We start from the raw sequence: 23463 nt of genomic DNA on the forward strand, positions 1-23463 counted from the left end.
TAACACAATTTTCAAAAGCAAATAATCCTCATCTCCACTTTAGTTGAGATACAGCAATTTTTGAACACATGTACAATGAATGCTATCATGGCAAATTTTTCCTAAACCACAGTTTTCATTTGTCTAACTACTGAAATAGTTGGCCTTTTTACTCCTGTAGTATATATTTACAATTTCCACAAGTAATCACCAACTATACTGTTTTAAACTGTTACTTGTAAAATGGAATGGAAAACATGAAGGTCTATATTCAATGGCATCTACCACAGTTTAGAGGTCATGTATCTAGGAAAAATATATTTCTTAAAACTTTTTATTTCTTTTTTACTGAATCCAACAAACACCCTCTTTATACATTCAAAATCTGCTTAGACTGAAGTAGTTTTAGGCTCTTTACCAAATAGTACTTCATTTTTCAAAATAAAGAAAGCAAGAGAGAAATTTATAATAAGAATCTAGTCTACATACAGACTCAAATGTAAGGCAGCTCCCTCTTTTCTGAAATAAAAACTATTTTTAGAAAAAACTCACTTTATACTCAGGCATATAGTATATAGTATTTTCTTAATGTTTCAGGGTTATCACTGTGATTATCAATTATTATATAGATGACCAGAAAAGCACAGGACGAACTGCTTATTCATAGTTCAATTTAAAGTAACTAAAAACAGGGGGCTGGGTTAGAATTATATCAATTACCTAAGAAATAATAATAAATAACCACATTCTCACAGGAGGAAAAAAAATTTAGGAAGAACTCAATCCTTCAGAAGTGAGACAAGAACTAAGGCAGAGGGATATCAACCATTTCTAAAAGACTTTGAAATCATCAATCCCTCTTGCTTTTTTTTTTTTTTTTTGACACTTAGTACAACGAAACTTGAATATGCTTTTCTCTCCCCTTTGTTAGAACACACTTACTACAATAACTTTTTACTGCACTTAGAACAAGGGATTAAAATACATTTTGTTCCCCCAAATATAGTATGTCTAGATTCTAATAAACTAAAAACTTGTGTTAATGTATGTTTTTCTCCAACTAAAGATTAAACAAACCATTATACTATATGCTATAACCAAATTTGCCCCTATCAGTAAACCAATTGTTTAAAAATTACCAAAATTAATAACTGATTACTAAATAAATCAAAAATTACTTTTGAGACATTATAAAAGTGAGTTTAAATATCTCTTAAATACAAATTTCTGAGATCAAGACGGGATCATATTTTTCTCATCAGGCCAAGAGAATTTTTTTATCACTCTATTCAGGAAAAGAAATACTGTTTAAGATGCTGCATTCTAGATTATGTATACTTCCTAATAACCAACAACCTAATTCCACCAATGGCTGAATTTTGTTCAAAATATAGAACTTCCTAAAAATCCATCTAGGAGACCATCCCCCTCCTCCTGACTCAGCCAGTCACCCAAGGTACTGCACATTTTCATGCACGTTGTCAAAGCCCCACTGAAGGTCACACTGAAGTATTGCCCCTCTTTAACCAAGAGCCAGAATGTCTTTATTCATCTGGAGAAAAAAAAAGTATCAACTGCCTCCAGACCTATGCTTTTTCACTTCTTTTTCAACTCAAGGCATACTTTTACATTTCAAGACCCGCTGGGGTCTCTTTAAAGGAATGGACACAGGTTGAGGGGTGAAGAAATGCCACCATAGATAAAAATAGAAGGAAAGTAACGATCACTCTTGTTCTAACCACACAACACTAAAAGTGGAGAAGAGTGAGTTTCAAAAGAATATGATTTAATGTATCAGTAAATAAGAAAGTAAGATGCAAAAGGCATGTACTCTTCGGAAGCTAAAGAAAGGAGACACAGAATGTGATCTGACTAAGCAAAAGAAAACTGACCAAACAGCATTTGTTGCCTAACAGGCAGTTAATTACTGACTTTGTTGGTCAATAGAGGGCTACATTTTTTTCATCAAAAATTAATATTCTCAACTACTACTGTTTTGCAACTCCTAAGGTACTTTAAAAGCATTTCCATCTATTCTCAGGTTATAAAGTTTTCTCTCCTAATCAATCCCCTTCTGGATACCTCTGCTTCCTACAGTTTTGAAGTTATTCCACCACCTACCAACTTTTTAAACAACATCCTGAATTGTTTTGTCCTTTTGTCCTACTCGCAAAACTCCAATTCTTGGATGAGTTACCTTCTAACTTGGATGCTAAGTATAAAATCATCAAAATAGCTCAGTACTACTACAAATTCATGGTCTCAAACTTAGTTGGTCATTGGCACTTGCCAGCAATCCTATTAAACATTCTAGTCTGTGTCTTCTCCCACTCTCCTCAGTGGAGATTTTAAATGGTCACATCTTCCCTGAACCCTTCACTTACTTTATCTCTTACTCAGTAATCAACTTTGCATCCAATTTCAGAGAAGATGGAGGCCCCCAAACCAAATTTCACATTTTTACCCCTTTCTAACCACATCCACGGCAGTATTCATTTTTACATTTTTTCCTATCACAAGAAAGAGGCATTCCTCTCATGCAGTATAAAACATTCTACTGTGCTCTGAATCCCACTCCTCCAACCTTTTATCTTCAATCACCCTCTCACCCCATCCATGCCCCTATTCTGTTTCTCTTGCCTCTGACTCACTATTGGATCCTTCCTTAGAGCAGACAAATAGTCAACCCTCCATAACCACAGGTTCTCATGTATGGATTCAATTAACTACAGATAGAAAATATTTAAAAAATAAAATTCCAGAAAGTCCTAAGAAGCAAAATTTGAATTTGCCTCTCTAGCAACTATTTACATAGCATTTGCACTGTATTAGGTATTATAAGTAATTTAGAGATGATTTAAAGTATATGTTTAAAGGATGTGGGCAGGTTATATGCCAATACTAAACCCTTACATAAGGGACTTCAGCATCCACGATTTTGGAATGGGGAGGGGTGTTCTGGAACTAATCCCCCAAGGATACAGAGAGGCAACTATACTTAAGTCTCTATGATCTTAAAAACAACTCAAATAAGCAACTCTCCCTCACTCCTCATCTCTGTTTCTGCTGTATATATATATATCCCTTATTTTACAAATAAGCTTCTTGAAATAGTAATCTACAGTGGATATCTTCATTTTATCACCCTTTTGTCAGTTTTCCTCAATCTACATTTATCTGACTTCTGCACTATTTCTCTATCTTGTAACTCTCTCCTCTTTTGGGTTCTTCAAATCACTCCCCTGGCTTTTCTCTTAATTCTCTGGTCATACCTAATCAGCTTACTTCATGAACTTCTAGTCCTTTTCATGATCTTATGACAGTGTGTGTCCTCGGATTCCGTCCTTGGCCCTCATATCACACTCATTTATAACCACAGCTTCAACTAAAATCTATATTTTGTGGACTCCCAAATATATTATTCAGTACAGACCCTGCCACTAAACTCCAGATCCTTATTAAACTGTCAAATATCTCCACTTGGATGTTAGATAGATACCTTAACATGTCCAAAACTTAATGTATGGTCTTTCCCTCTATCACTAACATAGTTACACATCCGGAAATTATCCTAGAAGTCTCTTTCTTCCTCACCCTAAACATGGCCAACAGGTCCTAAATAATTCTCTGATCTATTTTTGTTCCTTTGGTCCAAAGACACTGAATAAGGACCTTTTTTCCCCCTAAAATTACTAAAATTTTTTCAATTTTGCCCATGCTCCACAGTAACTCAGAATATTCTCTTTAAAATTCAAATCTCAACGTTCTCCTGTTTTAAGATTGAATTCATCACATAAAACTCAAATTCTGTATCTTAACATGTCATATGAGATCCCTTGTGATCTGACCCTTGCCTACATTTCCAACCTTCACCTTCTGCCACTCATATTCCAGACACATTCTATACTCCATTTTATTTTCATTTTTGAAATTACATCACTTTAAAAAAATCTCTGTATTGTGCACACTGTATTGTTTGGGGGTACACTATTCCCACCTTTTGTCTAACTTCTCCTTGTCCTTAAACCTCATTTCATTTCAGCATTCCAATTCTTGAAAACTTCTCCCATTTCCAGGCTAAGTTAATGGTGCCTCCTCTTTGTGGTCCCATAGCAAAGCATATGATGCATACCCACATCATGTCACTTACAAACTGTATTGTAAGCATCTGTCTCCCCCACAAGCTTATGAGCTCCTGAAGGGAAAGCTATTTTTTATCTCTACATAGCTAATGATTAGAACATAGAACATCAAACTAATGAATGTTTACTGAATTAATGATATATCAGTTATTATTTCTAAAATACTGCTTATCTTTACACTAATTTATGTAGCCATAACAATATTTTATAGTGCTTCATTTACACTTTACAAAGTGCTTTCACATACATAATCCTATATGATTTTCAGAGACATCCTGTGAGTTTGGTATGGCAAGTTTTATCTCAATTTCACAAATGGGATAACAGGTTTAGATAAGTTAAATGGCTCTCATAAGGAGTAGAGCTGTGATTGAAATTGATGTCTTCAGAATGCTACTCCAATACCATTTGTCTTATACCAATATAATGATAATGCTCTTCTGACTAAAAGAGTCAACAAAAGTCTTCTCATCATGAAAAATAGTATAATCCATTAGTTGCCAGGGTAGAAGCAGGCACTGGCCACATGCTCTAAGGAAAGATTCAATAAATTCTACAGCACTGTCTTCAAATGTTCCAGGTATCCCTTGGGTTCCTTTTAATTTGTGGTGGTCTTTTGAATGTAGTATCTTTCCCTCAGAATTGGTTCCCCTTCCTGGCTTATTTTTGTTACGGTATCATCATTCTCTGTCTCTCAAACTTAAAATTTTGGTTATCATTCTCTTTCTGGACTCCAAGTCCTAATGATTCTTCAAATTCTCTGTCTCTTTTTTTTTTTTTTTTTTTACATCTCCATTGCTGCAATGCTAGTTCAAGTTCTTATCATTTGTGTACTAGAAAAATCTAACCACGTCCTATTTTTCCACTCCCTTGATTGTACAAAGCACAGCTAGATTAACCTACTCAAAAATTTGGAGTAGTTTAAGGACTAAAGAAAAAACGAGAAAAAAAGCCTGAATTTATTTTCAAAGTCCTTCTTACCCTAACCATTCCCAGCCTCTTAAGTATCACTCCAATCTTTGACTCCAACTACATTTGCTCAATTTAAACAATCACGAAAGCAAGAAAAACTGTTTTCTTAAAAAGGCTTGCTCTTTCACCTGTTTCATTCTCATACCCAGTCACTGATCCAATATATCTACTTTCTAATATCACTCAGAATTTGTGTCACATCTGGTTTCTGTCTTTCTCTTAATTCATGCCATGGTCATTCTGCACCTGCACTACCTCATTAATATTCTGACACTTTGATTTAAGCCTCTCCCATTCTAGTATTTTGTTCTACACAATGTTACGTTAGCTTTCAAAAACCAAGATCTACTTTAAAACCTTCAATAATAATTATGGTGATGGCTATCATTGATTATTATGTGCCAAGCACTGTGGTACAAATTTTATATGAACTGTCTCTATTAATTCTTCAAAAATCCCATAATAATATTTTATTAACTCTATTTTGCAGATGAGAAAATTGAGGGTTGGTGATATTAAGTATCTTGTCTTCAGAGAAAAGGTTATTAAGGTAGAACTAGGATTCAAATCCAAGCAGTCTGACTCCAGAGCCTTAACCATCTAAAGGCTATACTGCTTATTAGTTTAAGTTTCAGATCCTCAACTTGGTGTACAAAATATCCTTTCCAACTTCATCTCCTGCTACTCCTTGCCAGAACTTTACACAACACTACCACACATTTCATGCTTTTTTCAACCTCTGTGTCTTGCTGCTGCTGTCTTCTCTACCAGAAAATATTTTCTCTGCTGCAGCCCTACCTTCTATCTGGAGAAATTCTACTTATCCTTCAAGGCTTATCTCAAAACATAATCCTTTAAGTGAAGCTTAGAGTCTCTCCAAGTAAGACGGTCAATTCCTTCTTTACAGCTCCAGGAGCACTTTGTACCTAATTCATTATATCAATTTATTTGCAATAATGTCTCCCCCACTAGATTGCTTCCAAGAGAATCTATCATAATATATCAAATTTAATTCTGTCTCCTTAATGCCTAATATAAGGTCTGGTACTAAGCAGGAACTCCGTAAATGTTGTACAAATAAATGGTCCCAATCTCCTGCCTATTTGAATCCTACCCATCATTCAAGGCCTCTTTTCTCCTAGACCACTCCAGTCCAGAGACATCACTCCCTCTTTTGAACTCAACTCCCCAGATCTGCCATTTATCTGGCAATTATTAATCACACCCAGCCTTATGACATAAATAATTAACCCTTCATGACTACTTATTTCCCCAAGGACCAAGATTGTATTTTAGCTTTTATACTTCTGTTTCCTTACCTTTTAGCTATACAGCAAGCATTAAATATTTGCTATTTGATAACTCTGAACTTCCAAAGTAAATTCTACCTACAAGTATGCCAATGAGCTTTAGCTTATTTAATCTCTGTATATAAACAAACATTTTATGATGAAATCAAGTCATATGATTGGCACTAAAACACACTTCATCTAATAAACCAAGAATCTTTCACCAAACTTTTCCTTACACCAATTCATTCAATAACTCCGGAACCTGAAGCTTTTGCCTCACTACTGAGCAGCTGTATTTCTTCCCTGGCATTTTCGTTCTAAGATGACTTGTTACCACAGTGTTCTCTTTCCCTCTCACGCTCTTTTTCACACACACACACACACACACACACACAATATTCTCTGTTCCTCTGCTTTCTCTAGGACACATGGTACTGAAGATTTATTTTAGTAAGCATACTAAACAGCTTAATGAGGGTGGAAAGAAAAAGAAATATCATTTTCAGAGTCATCTTTTTTAGATAGGTAAGTCTACAAAATAGATTTTGTAAGCAAAAATTAAAATTCAAGTTGCTTTAAAACATCATGAAAAAGAACTAGTAAAAAACACTTAAGTAGCTATGTGACCCCAAGACCAATGCGAGTCATCTACAAATCTGTAATGAAAATAAGCAATCCTAATAAAGCTAAGGTACTGGAAAACACTTTAGCCAAATGACCTCAGAGAGATAAGCAGGGCAGCTGGCAACAGAACCTAAATGAATCATAAGGCTGCCCATCATATATATAACAGCTTAAAAAACTTAACAACACACACACTTCAGCATTTTGGTTCAATCCTGAGAGTCCAGTAACTGAAACGATAAGGTTAATATAACCTGGGAAATAAAGAAAACATGTTGAATGCAAAAGAAAGTGAGTCACACTGTGGGTGCTAAAAAGAACATAAATATTACATAGACAATGCACTGCAAGTTATAAAGGTCAATTTGTGTATCAAGACTAATACATTTAATAATCTCAAGGGATAATCTAGTTTTACAAATCTGGGAGTTTGTCTATAGAGCAAAAAGTACATTTTTAAAGGAGGGTGGGGAATATGTCAGTGGTAAGAGTACATGCTTAGCATGCATGAGGTTCTGGGTTCAACCCCCAGTATCTTTATTTTAAAAAAAAAAAAGTTTTTTATTTTTTTATTTTTTAAGTATCTAGAAAGAAAAGGAAGTAGCTGGACAATTCAGGTCAAGTAAATTTCCGGGGATGCAATATATGTAAGTTTAAGGTTTCAGGTTTTATTAGCCACACCAATTTTGCTGATGTGGCAGTAAAGCACTCAAGCAGATATAATTAGCTGTTTTTCCTCGTTTGTTTCTGTTTTCTTATTTCCAATTTCTTATCTGAGCTAACGATAGAAAAATGCTTGACAGAAAATAGTTAAGAGGGCATGTTATCTCACCTAAACCACGTGGGCTACATCAACTTTCAAACAGAAGAATCTGACCAGAGCCAGCAGCTGGAGTAGGCTCAGAACTGAACTGCTTTAACTAACCAGGAAAACTAATCAACCATAATCTGTGATATGGAATTACCACCGATGATTTTAGTGAATAGATAATTTATACATGAATCACGTGCAGTATTCCAAGATCTCAAACTTCACATGAAGTGAATTTCATCTGTTACTAAACACAAAAAGATACATTTTCCCTTGAAAACCTGTATGACCATAAAATATAGGCCTCCCTACTAAAAGTGTAAAAGCATAAAATTTAGAGACAAGAAAGAAAACTTTCAGGTAGTAAAAGACTTTTTATATTCAATGCCAATGATGGTCTCCGTAACATTACTACTATGAAATGGTACAGAAGCCAAACTAGCACATACTGGACTTAAAAGAAATCTGGATTTTAACATGTTAAACTTAAGCTGAAATAGCACTGTGGTCATATATCTTCAGGAAACTGGTGTTCTTTGTCATCAAGTGCAACACTATAGCACAATTATTGAATGAGGAAGGCAAGAAAAGAAGCTTGAAGGTGAAATCTAAAAGCATGTTTCTGTGTGAAAGGTTGTTTCCCAGTAACTTCCAAGGCAGCCAGAGATGAGAATCCATGAGCCACGCAAACTAGTCTGTTAAACACCATCTCTAAGCATGTGGTCCATATCAGTCATTTCATTGCCTAACACATTATATAAAGAAATGAAAGCTGTCTTTAAGAATGTACTACTAAGCACATGAGATCTTATATCCATGAGCTCTACTTAACTATAATTTTTCTATACCAACAAACTCCTGTTTACCTAAATCGAACAACTTTTATTCCATATCAATAAACTGCAAACATGACTGTGTCTTGCATTCACAACTCACCCTTAAGGAATATGCCTTATGTTTAGAATCGTATTCTTACTGTATTAAGCAGTACAGGACGAATATTACCACATATGTGACAAAAAACAAGTAGATTCACAAGCATAAGGATACCATTAAATCACTGTTCAAGGATGTGACTGGTTGTCCCATCTAATTGTAGGGTGGAAAGTGCCCAGGGAAATTAACATATAGCACAGGTATACAGTCAAAAAATGAAGAGGCAGCCTATGTCTCCTACTCCCAACCCCTACAAAACTTCAGGATTTCATGATAGGATGAATACCTGAACTACCAATCTTTTTTCTTTCTCTTTTTAAAAAGATTTCTCAGGACAAGGATTCCATGAACTCTTTATGCAGCTCATTCCAATGCCTGGCCCAAATAGATAACTACTAAGTTTTAAAAATTATCTACATAAGCCTAGATGCAAATCAGTGTTGTTATTAAAGGAGGCTCAAATTGAAAAATTTAAATTAAAAAACCACAAAGGAAGTTTTTCTTGTTTATAAATATTTTAATGGAAACAGGTCTAGTCAGATTTCCAAAACTGGGCTAACAGTTACTTAAACATTGTGCCAGTATATTTGAGAAGCTGAATGAAAAATAAATAAAACAAATAAAGTATCCATCTTTCAAAAATAAACGTGATACAATAAAGAAAACTTTATTCTAAAGTGATTTCAATTTATTGACCAAGCTAAATGGTAAAGAAAAATCCTTTCAAATTATGTTTTTCACCTCCACAGCAGTGTTTGAAGTTGATGGGCTCTCCGAGAGAGCAAGGAAATCTTAAGTAACTCTCAATTAGCCTTCATTTCTCTAATTTAATCTGTTGACCTGTTGTCGTTCAACATCCATAAATTCTGCGCCAGCTGAGAAATATTAACTTTTTCTTCTAGGAGGAGTGTGTAGGTGTCTGCCTGCAGGGGAGGGGTAACCCCTTTTGGCCTCTGACCAGTGTTTTCTAAGTAAATGCTTCTTCCCATCCAGGAGGCTTTTTTCTTTTCTGCTGCCTTTTCTCTATCTGTTCTGCACGTAAAGCCGGGGCCCCCAAATTCCGGCTCGTCCTTTCACCCTTGTCCAATCCCATACGGTCCCCCCCGATTTCCGCGCGAGGTGACACCGCTCGGCCGAGCGCGAACCCCTGCGGCTGGCGCTAACTAGGCGCGAATGGGCCGTACGGCTGTCACTGGGGAGCACGCGTGGGCCAAAGCCGAGGTGATTTCTGACTGCTCATCGCCTGGCCCCGCGTGGCTGAAGGTCTCCGAGCCCCTCGGTCCGCGCCGGCAAGCCAGGCGTGCAGCTGTCGCGGTGCAGGAAGCTAATCGCGGCCTCTGGGCCGCTTTGACAGGCCGAGTAGGAAAAGAAAGGGGCTCACTGCGGCTAGCAGCCTCACCCCTTCGGCTAGGAGACCTCGAGAGCGAAACCCCCGCCCTGGTCTGAAGGCAAGCGAGAGACCCGGAGCCGCCGCCACCGACTCAGCCCAGCCCAGCTCAGCAGGGGCCCGCCCAGGGGCCACTCCCCAAGGGAGACAGCCAGTCACTCGCCCGCCCTTCCGGGCCCGCTCCGGAGGGGACGGTCTCCCGCCCGCCCTCACACAGCTCCTCAGGCCAGGCCCCCAGGGCTTCGTCCACCTCTCACCTTTGACGACGCGGTCAGCCCCGGGAGGGGGCGGCGGGGGCGGGGGTGGGGGCGGTGCAGCCCGGGCCGGCTCCGGGGCGGCCATGCTGGGCCCGGGGCTCGGCTAGGCGCTGGACCGGGCGGGGTTGGGGGCGGGGGCGGCGGCTACCAGAGCCAAGCGGCGGCGCCGCCGGGGAACATGGCGGATCCTCTTTTCCCTACAGAGAGGCTAAGACCGGCATGCACCGCGCGTGCGGGGGCGGGGGCGGAGCAGGCTCTAGGGACTTGGGCAAAATTACTGAAGCTAGGAGGGAAACAGGACGAGGCCAAGGGATCAGGTTAAAATTCTGGGCAGGCAGAAACTGTGAGGAGAGGTGGCTGGCTGTAGCTAGTTGCTACGGTGAAAGTGCTAGGGAACACGACACCGGCTTTCATGGAGCTCCCAGGAAGCTGGGAAGACTTGATCAAACCTAAGAATCTCCTGCTAATAGAGAAATAAATGTATAACAAATTGGCTACCAGATCGGGGTACTTTAGTTGGTAAGTGGCAGGAGAAATAGAGGTATTCTAGGTTCTAGAGAGAAGCAGCGGTTCAAAATAGAGTTTGAGAGAGAATCTGGAATTGTCAAGAGGCTGAAGGCACAAAGCAAGAATTCAGGTAGAGCGGACTAAACTCCAAGGGTTAAGAATCAAAACAGGTAAGAGGAAAGGAAGGGATGACACCAAGAGATGTTCAGAGTCTACAGAATTTACCTGAAAAAGACACAGCCTCCCTCTTGATTCATTCAGAGAATAGATTTCGAAGGCCGAGGAGTAAATAGGGAATTGGAAATTAGTTCCTCATAAGAAATACCTCATAGTGTATTTCTGTGCCCATACACAATGTGGGCCCAGGAGACTTACAGAAGAGAGATGGGCATTCATATGGAAGGGGTAGTGGGACTAGAACTGACTGTTCAATTAATAATTATTGGAAGAGTGTGTGTGACACCAGGAGATGTACTGAATCATGAACAGAGATCAGCATATAACCTAAGATCTATATATATCTTGATGGCATGGGATCCAAGTGGGATAGGGTGAGAAATTCCTGCCTATCCTTCTGCTCAATACTACATGTGCTTAGAATCTGTTCATAATGGACGGTGATAATTAGGTAAGCAGTGGTCCAAAGGTCTCAAAGAGCTCCTTTCTACCTCTTCATTTTGTCAATCTCAATGATCCTGAAACCTGAGGTAAAAGAGGAGAAAAGTGCCCAATAAATGTTCTTTGCAAAGGGAGCCCACAAAATATCTTTCAGAGGGAGATGAATTTGGGAGTGAGGCAGGGGTGAAAATGGATCTTTCCGGCATGGAAGTGCAGTAATTCCACAGGGGAAGGGGAGGGGCAGCCATGGGAAGAGAGCAAGGAAGGGATTAGAGGCATATCACAAACTTGTAGAGGGAGGGCACCAAGAGTAAATAAAGCACAAGTGAGTTTGTAAGAGGAGTTTGAATCCTCAGAAAATTTCCCTAAGGAGGGAAGGAGAAAGTGTGTAATGTGTTGAGTGCTTCTTGGCAGGAAAGGGATAGAAAGTATACCAGCAGCAATAATAAGGAAAGTCACTCCATACTAGGACCCATTGATTCACACCTTGAATATATACCCTTCAACTATCCTTCAAAGTCCTCTTTAGCTCCTCACTTTCACTCAGTCAAAAGCCACATATATATATATATATACATACATATACATATATACACATACATATACATATATATACACATAAATACATATGTGTGTGTATGTATGGATATATAATTTTTTATGCCATGGCTCTCTCTTTGAGAGCCCCAAGCCACTGAGAATTGGTATTTCTTGCTTCTCCAAGCCTCCCCACCCCAATACAAAAAAGCAAGAGCATACAAAAGGAATTAGACAACTGAATGACCAGGAATTAAATAGAACTATCTTATAGATTTATTAATGAAAAATACTTTACAAAAACAGTATGTTTGGCCCTAAAATAGTTTAGCTGACTCTGAGGGTTTACAACGGCGACTGAGCAAGTGGCAGTAATGGCTCTGCTGCTGAGGACAGGAGGGTATGTTAGTGTGCCTGACTCCATCTGTTCAAACGACCAAATGTTATGTTAGCAGCTCTGCATTCTAGGCCTAAGCTTTGGGGCAGAGGGAAGGCTTACCATCTGGGCAGGTGGGCTAGCCTGAATGATGTAGTCAGAACCAACCACAGGGCTACATGTCTCTCCCAGGAAGGGGGATGGGGAAGACAGAAGGTCAGATAATAGGCACAGGGGATAAAACAAAGAACAGAAGCTGGTAATGTAGTAGGGAACAAAGGATAAGGGCTTAGGTGCAGGTAGGGGCATAGAGTATCCAGGAATAAAGTGTTGACCCTAAAATCCTAAGGAATGGCTAGTGTCCAGAGTAATATGGATTTATCTTTAAAGTGGGTCAAATAAAGCCCTACACAGCAGCTGCTTCCTTTTGCTAGGTGAATGGAAATTGGAATTTGAAATATTCTCTCTCAAAGAGCCAGGTCTCTTTAGGGGTTCCTGGCATCACTGGAAGAAACTGCCAGCTCTATGTTGAGATGAGACAAGAACAACCCCACAGGTACGCAGGGTACCAACTCTGCCACAGTACAGTTTAATGGAGAAAACTGTGGCTTCAGGAGAGGAAAGGGGTGACTCTTACCACATGCTGTGCTGCAGGGCTCTAGCTCTGATCTGTTCTCTTCCTGGGGCATCTGCTAGGACAAACAGAAACTCCTCTCTCCCTGTCCTCCTGTGCCTAGAAGGCAGGGCATAACTGCTTTGCCTCCAGTCATCATCTGGGGGCATGTCTACTCTTCGAGGACCAGGGGTGCGAAACCCTGGAACAGGACTGGAATTCCAAGCTGACCTCAGGGGTACAGGAAGACTGCTTGATGGTGGACACACAAGGTGAACAATGGTAGGGTGGGAGGGTGAATGGGAAAGATCCCCCCAGGACTGAGCATGAGGAACCTGAAGGCCCTGGTGTCTTTCTGGTGGTGTGGCAGTGTGGGTTAGCTGAGGCTTGCATCCTGGAGTAGTCAGGAGTCTGGCCCCAATATGCTGGTTGGTCTCTGACCACGGTGCCCATGAAGCATCTGTTCTGGAATGATGGGGGAGACTCCAGTAATTCAAAGTCCTTCCTGTGCACTTGGCCCCTTCGGAAGTTTCACCCCTGTCACACATAGCCAGAAACTGCTGGACACTCCTCGAAGTTCCTGGGAAGAGAAAAGAAACCCAAAGATTGAGCATCTTCAACAAACCATTCTCCTTCCCAGAGGACCATTCCTGGCTGTGTCTCCCAACTCCCCACCTCTCCAAGAACATTCACACAAAGGAAAGAAAAACGTAGCTTTGCTTTTAATTTCATTTTTTAAAACTCTTAACATATACCAAAATCACACACACACACACACGCACACACACACACACACACACACGAATGGCTCCCTAATATTACAAATTTCTATTCTCATTGTGACAACTCTATTCCTAAAGCCACCACTCAGCTTTTCTTAACATGGTACCTTCACACCAGATAAGCTGTCTCTGCTTACATTCTTGCTCCTTCTCTGGGATCTCTGCTTTTTTTTAATCCTGTATTTTTTTGTTTTGGTTTGGTTTTTTGGGAGGAGGTAATTAGGTTCATTTATTTGTTTGTTTAGAGGAGGTACTGGGGATTGAACCCAGGACCTTGTGCATGCTAAGCATAAGTTTTGTTTCTTCCTCATTTACTGGATAGAGGTGTTAATTTTTTTAAAAGCTTAAAAAAAAAGAGTAATCAAATTATACCTTTTAATAATCTATATATAACAACATGAGAATTATACTAAAATGAATTGGCTCACAAAATAAAAATTTCTTTCAGGATAACTAAAGCTTTTTTCTTTATACCAAAACATTTTTGGCAGAACTGTCAAAGGATATACCCTCTCCCAAGATCTCTGCTTTTGTTCAGTCTACTCCCACACACATAATGTGGAATGCCTTTTCTATACATTGATTCCCCTTTACTTAAAAGAATCAAAATAATTAATTTTTCAAAAATCATTCTTAAAAATGCTTCTCATTCTTTATCTTAAAAGTTCCATCAACATCTATACTATACTTCTATATGTATGTATAGTCTAATTATTGAAACTTGGAGCTCTTTGAGAGCAGAAAGCTGCCTTCTTTCTCCCCTGTATTCACTGTAGCATTTGGTGCAGAGTGGGTTACAATAAATGCTGCCTGACTGATCAGATGCCCCAAACAACTGTCAAAGGAGGCTGGCTACCTGGATGCTCCACTGAGAAAGAGGAAGTCCATTTATCCAGAAGGATTGCTTATCCTAAAATTTGAACACAAATATCAATAATACTATTCTATCTTCTGTTCCTAGAACAACCATCCCTTGCTCCAGGAATTTATATTCGTAGCCAAGGTTTCTCAACCTCGGCACTACTGATATCTTGGGCTAATAATTCTTTGTTGCAGGGGGTGATGGGGTGGGGAGTATGCAGGGAAACTGCTTTGTGCATTGCAGGATGTTTAGCAGCACCCCTGGCCACTCTACCAACGAGATGCCATAGCACCTTCCCTTTCCCATTGAGAATCACTGCCTTAAACTGTAGATTCATCCCATGAGGAGGAAAAGGAACAAATCCTGCTGTGGAAGGTCAAGGAAAGCCAGATGATGTTGCCTACCTGCCCTAGGATTGTCCGGGTCTATATACATGGTATGGGTATACTGTGTACAGGGTCTCTCCAAGTCTCTCATTCAGTCCTTGTCTTCCTAAACTATACCTTAACTGAGACTCAGGGGACAGAAGGAAAGAAAACCAGCTGATAGAGATGACACTTTCTGTTTGAGGGGATCCTAAAGACTCTGTATTAACTCCCTTTGGTCATTTAAAAGCATATCCTATCATGACTGAAGCAGTTCGTTTTCATGGGTAGTTAGATTCTGGGATCTCTGGTCTATATCATGTTGCCCAAGAAATAATTCAATCACAATTCATCTAGGTCAATACTTGAACTTCAAAGCAGTATAATTCATATCCCTTTATAATCCCACCTTGGGACCCCTCTCCCCCAACCCTCAAAAGATGTACTGATTTGATCCTTCAAGATCCCTGGACGTGTACCACATTCTGGCCCATAATATCAGATTTGGGGAGAGTTACCTGGGGGTCTATGGGGCTCCCCTGCTACGCTGGGCATCAAGACATCTGGGGACAGGAACTGTGGTTGGGGTGGGTAGAGTTGGGAACCAAGGAGAAACACAGGAGGGTCATGGATGACAGGGAGGGAAGAGGAGCTGGAACAACGGTGCCCGGTTTCCAAAGGCTTTTTCCTCGCGTTTGATGAATCCTTATAATGAGACAAGACAAAAAAACATAGAGATGAGGATTAACACACAGCAGGATATGGTAGGGTAAACACAGTGAGGCAAGCAGGGGCAGATGGAGGAAACTAGAGCACAAACATGCCTTAATCTAGAGAGAGACCCAATTTACTCATCACTCTCCCCATCAGCCCCTCTAGGAAACATCCTGACCACTATGAACTGGAGACACCAAACTGCAGATGCTTTCCCCCTAACCCATCTTCCTCATAACCCTCATAACCTTCCCAATCCTACCAACAAGGTCTTTAGCAAACTCCTTAATGCTAACAGGAGAGTTAGAGAGATTGAGATAGAAATTTGAAATGAGAGAAATTCAGAAAGCCTGAGAGGTTGAAAAAGAAAATTCTATACTCTCTCTTAATATTGGAAACTGAAATATATTTCCCAAAATAAAAAATCAAAAACTCTACTACTCCATCTCCTATCACTGCTACAGTCCACAGCTTCCTCTTTTGCCTGTCAAGTTTGTACCCATTGATGCTTATGACCTGCTCTGTACTCCATTAGTCATTCACTTTTATGCAAAGTCTCAGAAATATCCCCTTTAACATCTAAAATAATATGTCCAAAATCGAATCAACATTCTTCCAAACTCCTCCTCCTGGTACCATATTTTCTTAAGTCGCCTAGACTCAAATGTTGACATTGCCCTTGATTTTGCACTTTTCACCCACAATTCCATTAGTTGCCTTTGCCGAGTATTGTCATTTCTAACTATAGGTCTTATATTGAAACTCAGCTGGACCACTTCAGCAGCCTCCAGTCTAATCTTCCTATCTCCAGCCCACTACCTCATTACTGTGGCCTGCAAGTTTGTTCCTGTGCGATATGGCAGTGCTCATCTTTCTCATTTTATCTCCTACCACTCCTGCGCCCTCTTTACAATCTAACCTTCTTAGTGTTCCTCAGACACACCAAGCTCGTTTAGGGAGGGCCTTTACATTTTGTGTTTCTTTTACTGGGAATGTTCTTCCCACGGCTTACACCTTCACATCACAGAGGTCTCTGATCATACGTTACTTTCTTAAAGCTGATTTCCCTCACTACTCTAACAAAAATAGCCCTGAGAATAACCACTATTACCTCTTCTTATCCTTTTGCTTTGTTTAATTCTTCTTTATCACACATTATCTGGGGTTTCCTTGTTTATTGTCTTTCTCTCCTAGTAGGATACATTTCTTTTCACTCCAGTATCCCCAGCACCTTGAACAGCACCTGGAATATTACAGGCACTTAATAAATGATATGTTAAATAAAATAATATTTACGCCAGTGTATCTTATTTCCTTTACGAGACTGTAAGATACTCAAAGGCAGAATTTGTGTTCTTTCATCCGTGTGTGCTCATAGCACCCACACCACGTGGCACATGGCATGCATTTACCGTACAGCCTAAGGACCAGGTGGCAGTCCTCTCAGCATGTGACAGAGCCACAGAAGAAAGAGACACTTCTATCTCTCTGGTCTCTTTTACCAAGTCTCTTTTTGAGGTTCTTCAGAAAAACCACCTTAAATCTGATACTTTCAGGGATATGTCCTGTTTCCTCTCCTCTTTTTGCCAATACTCTTTTCTTCTTTCCATTGGCTGTGATTCTCAAATCTCACTTTCAAATTTATATGTCTTACCACCAAAGGCCTATCAGATATCTCCACTCAAGCTTAATATATCCAAAATTACACATATCTCTCCCCTCAAATACATTCCTGCTTTTCTACTCTCAAATATGTCATTTTCAACCCATAATTCCTGGATAGCATCCTTGATTCTCCACTCCCCATATCCAGGCAAGCAGGCACCAAATACATTAACTTTTACTTCCTAATTGGCTCTCTAATATGTCCACTTCTCTCTATCCTCCCAAACTCCTTACTATGGTTCATAACATGACATGTTTATATTCTTTCCTGTCTCACTTGTCAACACTCTCCATCCTTCCCTCGCCAGACTCTAATCCTGCCATACCACTGAGTTTCCTTTAACTCAGTTAATATCTGCTTCAGGTCCCTTTATTTGCTATATTCTTCTTAACTTCCTCCCGGAAGCCTTCCCTGATGCCTCAAGCCTGGTTTAGATGTCCCTTCTATTATGCTTCCATAGCATTAAATCCTATCATATTATAATTGTTTATTTATCTGTCTCCCTCAGTAGACTGTAAAGTCATGAGAGCAGGGGCTGTAGCTCACTCACCACTGTATCCCCAGCACCTGGCACAATTATCTAGCACATAAGCTCAAAATGCATTTGCTTAAAAAAATGTATCAGTGAATAAATGAATGATACAGAAGTCAGGACAAAGGAAACCAGCTCTCCTAAGAAAATAACAATTTGCCATTAAAGGTTTATGAGAACAAATGCTGGGCAGAAAAGACCACATTTTCCAAAAAGAATAGCCTACTGTTCAGAGTTGTTTAGGAACTCATGAACAATAAATTGGAAAAACTGACTACCTCTTGGGAAGGAAACTGGATCTGAAGGACTGGTGGAACAGACTTAGTTTTCCTTTTGTATCTTTTTATTTTTTTACCACATATTTAAAGCCTGCTTTAAATTTTTATCACACTGACCTGGTGAACAAGCCTCAATGCACTGGTGCTTTGCATCCTGACCTCTCAAAAGGCATGATTTAGAAACCCAACTACTGAAACTATTTGAGTTTGCTGATCTCTGCTGACTTGGGTGTCCCTGTCCCTTTCACCTACAGATTACTGCATTAATTCTACATGAAAAGCCCCCAGGATGAGGATTTTAACTCATTTTCATTTTTTTTTTCTTTTGCTAATGCATATGCTTCATTTCAGCTTGAAAGCACACTGGACCTCACTCAGTTATGTACTAGGGTGGGGATGAAAAGATAAAACAATACTCCATCCCATGTCTTCTCTTCTTCCTTTGATTAGTGCAATGGGCTTTGACCCAGTCAGCAGCCATGGCTTCTCAGACTCCTCTCAAGGCCACTAGGATTCTTACCCTGGGGAACTCTCTATACACCTTCCAGACTGCTACAGGGAAGGGACATTCCTCCAGGCTCCAAGTAAATGTATGTCAATAAAATAATGACTATGTCCTCATTTTTGCTGAGTGCACATGGCTTTCCCCCAAATTACAACCTTCAGTTTCTCCTGCCCCTTCACCTGCACTATATTTTTAGAGAAAGAGGATACTCTGAATAGGCAGACCCTGATTCTACTTACAAAACTGTGGGAAGAGACTGGGACCTCTTCCCTCTCTGAGACAACGGTGCCACTGAGACTGCGTGAGATGCGGCGAAAGTTCTCTGCACTGTACTGATCATCCTCCCCACACTGCCTGCTGGGGCCTCGGCAAGGTGCAGCCTTCAAACACACAGACACACACAGGCAGACACATAACACCAGACCTGTGAGTTTCCCACAGTGTACCCAGGGATATCGGAGAGAACTGGGTAAGAGACCCAGCAAATCACTAGTAGAGATCTAAATTAGATGTATTTGGAAGGTAGTGGCCATGTGGCAATCTCCTCTCATTCAAAATAAGCCCAATCATTGACCTTTTTAATAGCCCCACATTACCATGCCCCTGCCCTACCACCAACCCTACTATTCATCTCTCTCTCCACAATTCTTTCCCAACACACCACCCCATGCCCAGCGCTTTAGCACCTGAGGCTGCTACCTGAGAAGCAGACACTGTGCTGGCTTCATGGAGACTGTGCTCCATTTCTGCTGTTGGGGTCTTTGAGAGACCAAGCCCAGGGGCTGAGTGCAACCTCCTCCCCACACCATCTGTAGAGCCTGAGGAGGAAAACACATAAACACAAATTGAAGTCATCTCTTCTCCTGGAGCCTAAACTCAGCCTGGCAGCACAAAACTCAGAAGTTCTTGTTTCATTAAATAACAAATATGCATCCCTGAACCTAGTGGAGGATGGGCTCCTGATAGCTCCCTGTAGGTCACAAGGATCTCAGACCACAGGCCTTGAAGAAGCTTGTAGAGAAGAAGGGGCTCTGTGGACAGACAGCTGAATTGTAAGTACCATCAGCTTTGCTTGTGGCAGACTTGGGCCCAAGACACATAAAATATACAGAGAAAGTTATCTGACATAGTGATGCTCCAAGAGCATCTGCAATGACAAAGGAACTATTACCTCCAGTCTAGTTAGGAACTGAAAATTATCATAGCAATCATCTATGAAACCCCCTCATTTTACACAATAGGAAAATGAGTTCCAGAGTCTGACAGGTAGTAAGTAGCTTAAGCAGGATTAAAACTCAAGTCTCTCAATATTCACTTCCAATTAAGTACTATGGGCAGGAGCTCTTCAGCAGCATTTTCTATGTGTAATACTCTTTTATTTCCCCCATTGGCTTCTCTCAATCACTTAAATTCTAAACAGTCACTGAATGTTTATTTCTTCCTCAAAATCTCGCTAGACTGTTAAGAGATGACCTGCTCCAAACTGGATATGTGACTCCCAAGGGACTCGCCCCAATACAACTAATTAAGCCTTCCATTCTGAAAGTGCACACACCCTTGACCTACATTTGATATATGTCTATCGCCAATTCATGTCTTGATTTGATATTTTGATTTTAATATGTTTATCTGGCTAAAGCATAATATTTTTGATACTGAGCTAGAAGATCAGTTATTTTTAATATTTTCCTGAGCTTGAAAGCAGTGCTTCTACTTCAGATTCATCTAGAACCTTTTAAAAATATAGCTTTATGTACCTCTCCACAGACCTACTGAATCAGAACCTTTGGGGTTGGAGCCTGGAAATGTTTGTTTTTAAAAAGTTTCCACAAAAAGTATGAAAGAATATCCTGAAACATTATTGAGGAAATGAGAAATGTTCTAGTCTTCCTAAAAAGCAATCTAGAGATAATCATTAAGATTGAAAATACATTTACTCTCTTACCCAATAATTCCATTCCTGGGAATAAGAAGCAAAAATATCAGTTTATCGTGGAATTGTTTATAATGACCAAGAATTAGAAATAAAGTATAGTACTCATCTATAGCAGAATGGCTAAATACATTACAACATCCTCAATATCAAATATTGTCCAGCCACTAAAAAGAATGAACTGAAAAGAAAAAAAAGAACAAATTGAGTTAAACTAGATGACTTGGAGGAATTTTCATCAAGTATGGTTGAGTCAAAAGAAAAAAATCTGTAATATTATCCCCAAACAAACAAACAAAAAAACCCACACCATATATGTAGGTCTACATAGTATTATATGAACAGAAAAATATAGAAATATTTATATTAGGTTATTGCCTGGGAAGGTAGGGAGATAAAAGGTAGGGACTGACATGAGGGGAGGAGAGCAAAACAAAAATTGTGTATAACAAAGATATCATGTGTCCTATGATCCCATTTTTGAAAATTATTTCTCTCTCTCTCTCTCTCTTTTTTTAAGCCATTCCTCAGGTGACTATGATGGGTAGCCAGATTTAAGAATTATAGCTGTGATGGTTAGAACCTGGGGCTCCTCTTAGCAAGTCAAGTATGATTCTCACTTAGACAAGGAGGTGGCCATTGGAACCTCCTAAAGACAGGAGACTCTAATTCCTTTAAAGATATTTAAGCAGAAGTGGAGGTGGCCATCTGTAAGGAGTACTGTTGAGGGAACTTCTCAATTTGATAGAAAATTGAATTAGGTGACATCTATTCACTGATCAATGGTTAACAAGGACTACCAGACATTATGTATTTCTTGATATGATATAAGAAGTCAAAGTACTGCCTCTGAAATATTATCTTTTAAAAATTAGACCTGATTTTAATCAAGCCTTCTAGCCCTAAGTACCAAGTTATAAGAAAAAAGAGGGTCTAAAAGAACATGTTAAAAAAAAAAAACAACAAAACTCTACTAAATATAATCAGCAAAATCTAGAATGTGGAAGATAAATAACCAAATTTCTTCAACAAATAAATGGCAAGGGGTAAAAAGAGACAGGAATCTTACAGGCTAAAAAGAGAGTATTGAGATATTATGAACAAAATGCAATGTATAGATCTTGTTTTGATCCTGATTTGAAATAAACCAACTGTGAAAAGACATCTGTGGGACAACTGAGAAAAGTTGAATACTAGGTAGTCACTGTATTAAGAAATTATTGTTAATTTTTTAGATATAATAATCTCATAGTTCTGCCTTTTAAGAAAGAGTCTATTTCTAGAGATACATTACAAACTATTTATGGAGGAAATGATATAATGCCTGGGATTTGCTTTAAAATAATCCAGTGGGGAAGGGGAGTGGGTGGGTTGCTAATTCAAAATTGGCCATATGTTGATAACTGGCCAAGATAAATAACCACCGTGGAAGTCAATGATAAGTACACGGGGTGGGGGTAGGGCATGGCTATATAACATTTACTCTTTACTTTTGAATATATTTGAAACTTTCTATAAAAAAAATTACTTTTTATTTTTAAGATGATGTCTGACCAGCTTCAAAATACTATGAAATAGTATTTAGAATATAGGTCATGGGCAGTGTTCATATAAATCTTCAGGAACTGTAATCATGTCAAAACTAATCCGATCACAAAATACCATACATCATAGATTTTATTTATATGAAATGTCCAAAATAAGCACTCTATAGACAGAAAATAGATTAGAGGTTGACTGGAGGAGTGGTTACTACTGGGTACAGGGTTTCTTTTGGGGGTGATGAAAAAACACTTTAAAACTGATTGTGGTAATGGATGGACAACTCTGTGAATATACTAATAAAAAACATTGACTTGTACACTTTAAATAGGTGACTTGTACACTATGTAAGTTATATATCAATAATGCTTTTTTTAAGTAATAAGACAGAGAAAGACAAAAAACTATATGATTACACTCATATGTGGAATCTAAAAACAGCCAAACTCATATCAACAGAATAGAATGGTAGTTGCCAGGGACTGGGAGCGGAGGAAATGGAGAGATGCCGGTCAAGGGGTACAAATTTCCAGTTATAAGATGGGTAAGTTCTGAGTATCTAATGTACAGTATCATGACTATTGTTAAAAGTATTGTATTACGATATACCTGAAAGTTGCTAAGGTAGTAGATGTTAAATGTTTTTACCACAAAAATAATTGTAAGGAAGTGTGGTGATGGTTGTGTTAACTAACTGTATTGTGGTAATCATTTTGCAATGTATACCTGTATCAAACCATCATATTGTACACCTTTAACTTATACAATGCTGTTTGTCAACTATATCAGTAAAGTTGGGAGAAAAATTTACTTGGTGCTTAATAAATGCTTCATAATAAGATAAAGAAAGACTCCCCTAAAGATATCTTCTGACAGATATGGTATTTTCCTTCATCATCCACTTCTTGATTTATTACACCTGATTTCTTCTTTATCCTGTGTCTTGACAGTTCTTAAAGACAATTTAAAAAAGACTCAAAACAAAATAAAGCCTTGTTTGGTTTGACAAGTTACCTTGAGAACTGATTAATTAAATGGATTTTAAAAATTAGTTTTTGCTCACTATTAAGTTAAAAACTAACAGTTGATAGGTAGTCTTTTATATTGCTTTAAGAAGTATAATCTTCCTGAATTTGCTAGTATGTATCAAGAGATTTTTAAAAGTTTATAACCTTCAACTAGTTATTGCCCTTCTAAGAGTTTATTTTAAGGAGTTTATCAGAAATGTGGCCA

General features: G+C 39.1%; 2 protein-coding genes across 24 annotated transcripts in view; both read right to left on the bottom strand.

Annotated features, from left to right (window-relative positions):
• Positions 1–10555, bottom strand: part of PPP3CB (protein phosphatase 3 catalytic subunit beta) — a 43242-nt gene extending 32687 nt beyond the window's left edge. For all 7 annotated transcript variants that reach the window (XM_074374266.1, XM_074374263.1, XM_074374265.1 and 4 more), the window contains exon 1: positions 10401–10555. In XM_074374266.1, the coding sequence (XP_074230367.1) occupies positions 10401–10485 (85 nt within the window). In that variant the 5' untranslated portion in view covers positions 10486–10555. The remainder of the gene's footprint in view (positions 1–10400) is intronic.
• A 1760-nt stretch (positions 10556–12315) lies between these two features.
• The window catches only part of USP54 (ubiquitin specific peptidase 54), a 120088-nt gene continuing 108940 nt past the window's right edge, over positions 12316–23463 (bottom strand). For 11 of the 17 annotated variants that reach the window (XM_074374205.1, XM_074374202.1, XM_074374203.1 and 8 more), the window contains 4 exons: positions 19455–19573; positions 18995–19135; positions 15579–15765; positions 12316–13631 (listed from right to left, as the gene is read on the bottom strand). In XM_074374205.1, the coding sequence (XP_074230306.1) occupies positions 13072–13631; positions 15579–15765; positions 18995–19135; positions 19455–19573 (1007 nt within the window). In that variant the 3' untranslated portion in view covers positions 12316–13071. Of the gene's footprint in view, positions 13632–15578; positions 15766–16885; positions 17018–18994; positions 19136–19441; positions 19574–23463 lie in introns of those variants that run through there. The other 6 variants (XM_074374214.1, XM_074374212.1, XM_074374208.1 and 3 more) reach the window with 4 other exon arrangements.

Source organism: Camelus bactrianus, chromosome 11, assembly GCF_048773025.1.
Source record: "Camelus bactrianus isolate YW-2024 breed Bactrian camel chromosome 11, ASM4877302v1, whole genome shotgun sequence".
In the NCBI taxonomy this organism is placed as follows: domain Eukaryota; kingdom Metazoa; phylum Chordata; class Mammalia; order Artiodactyla; family Camelidae; genus Camelus; species Camelus bactrianus.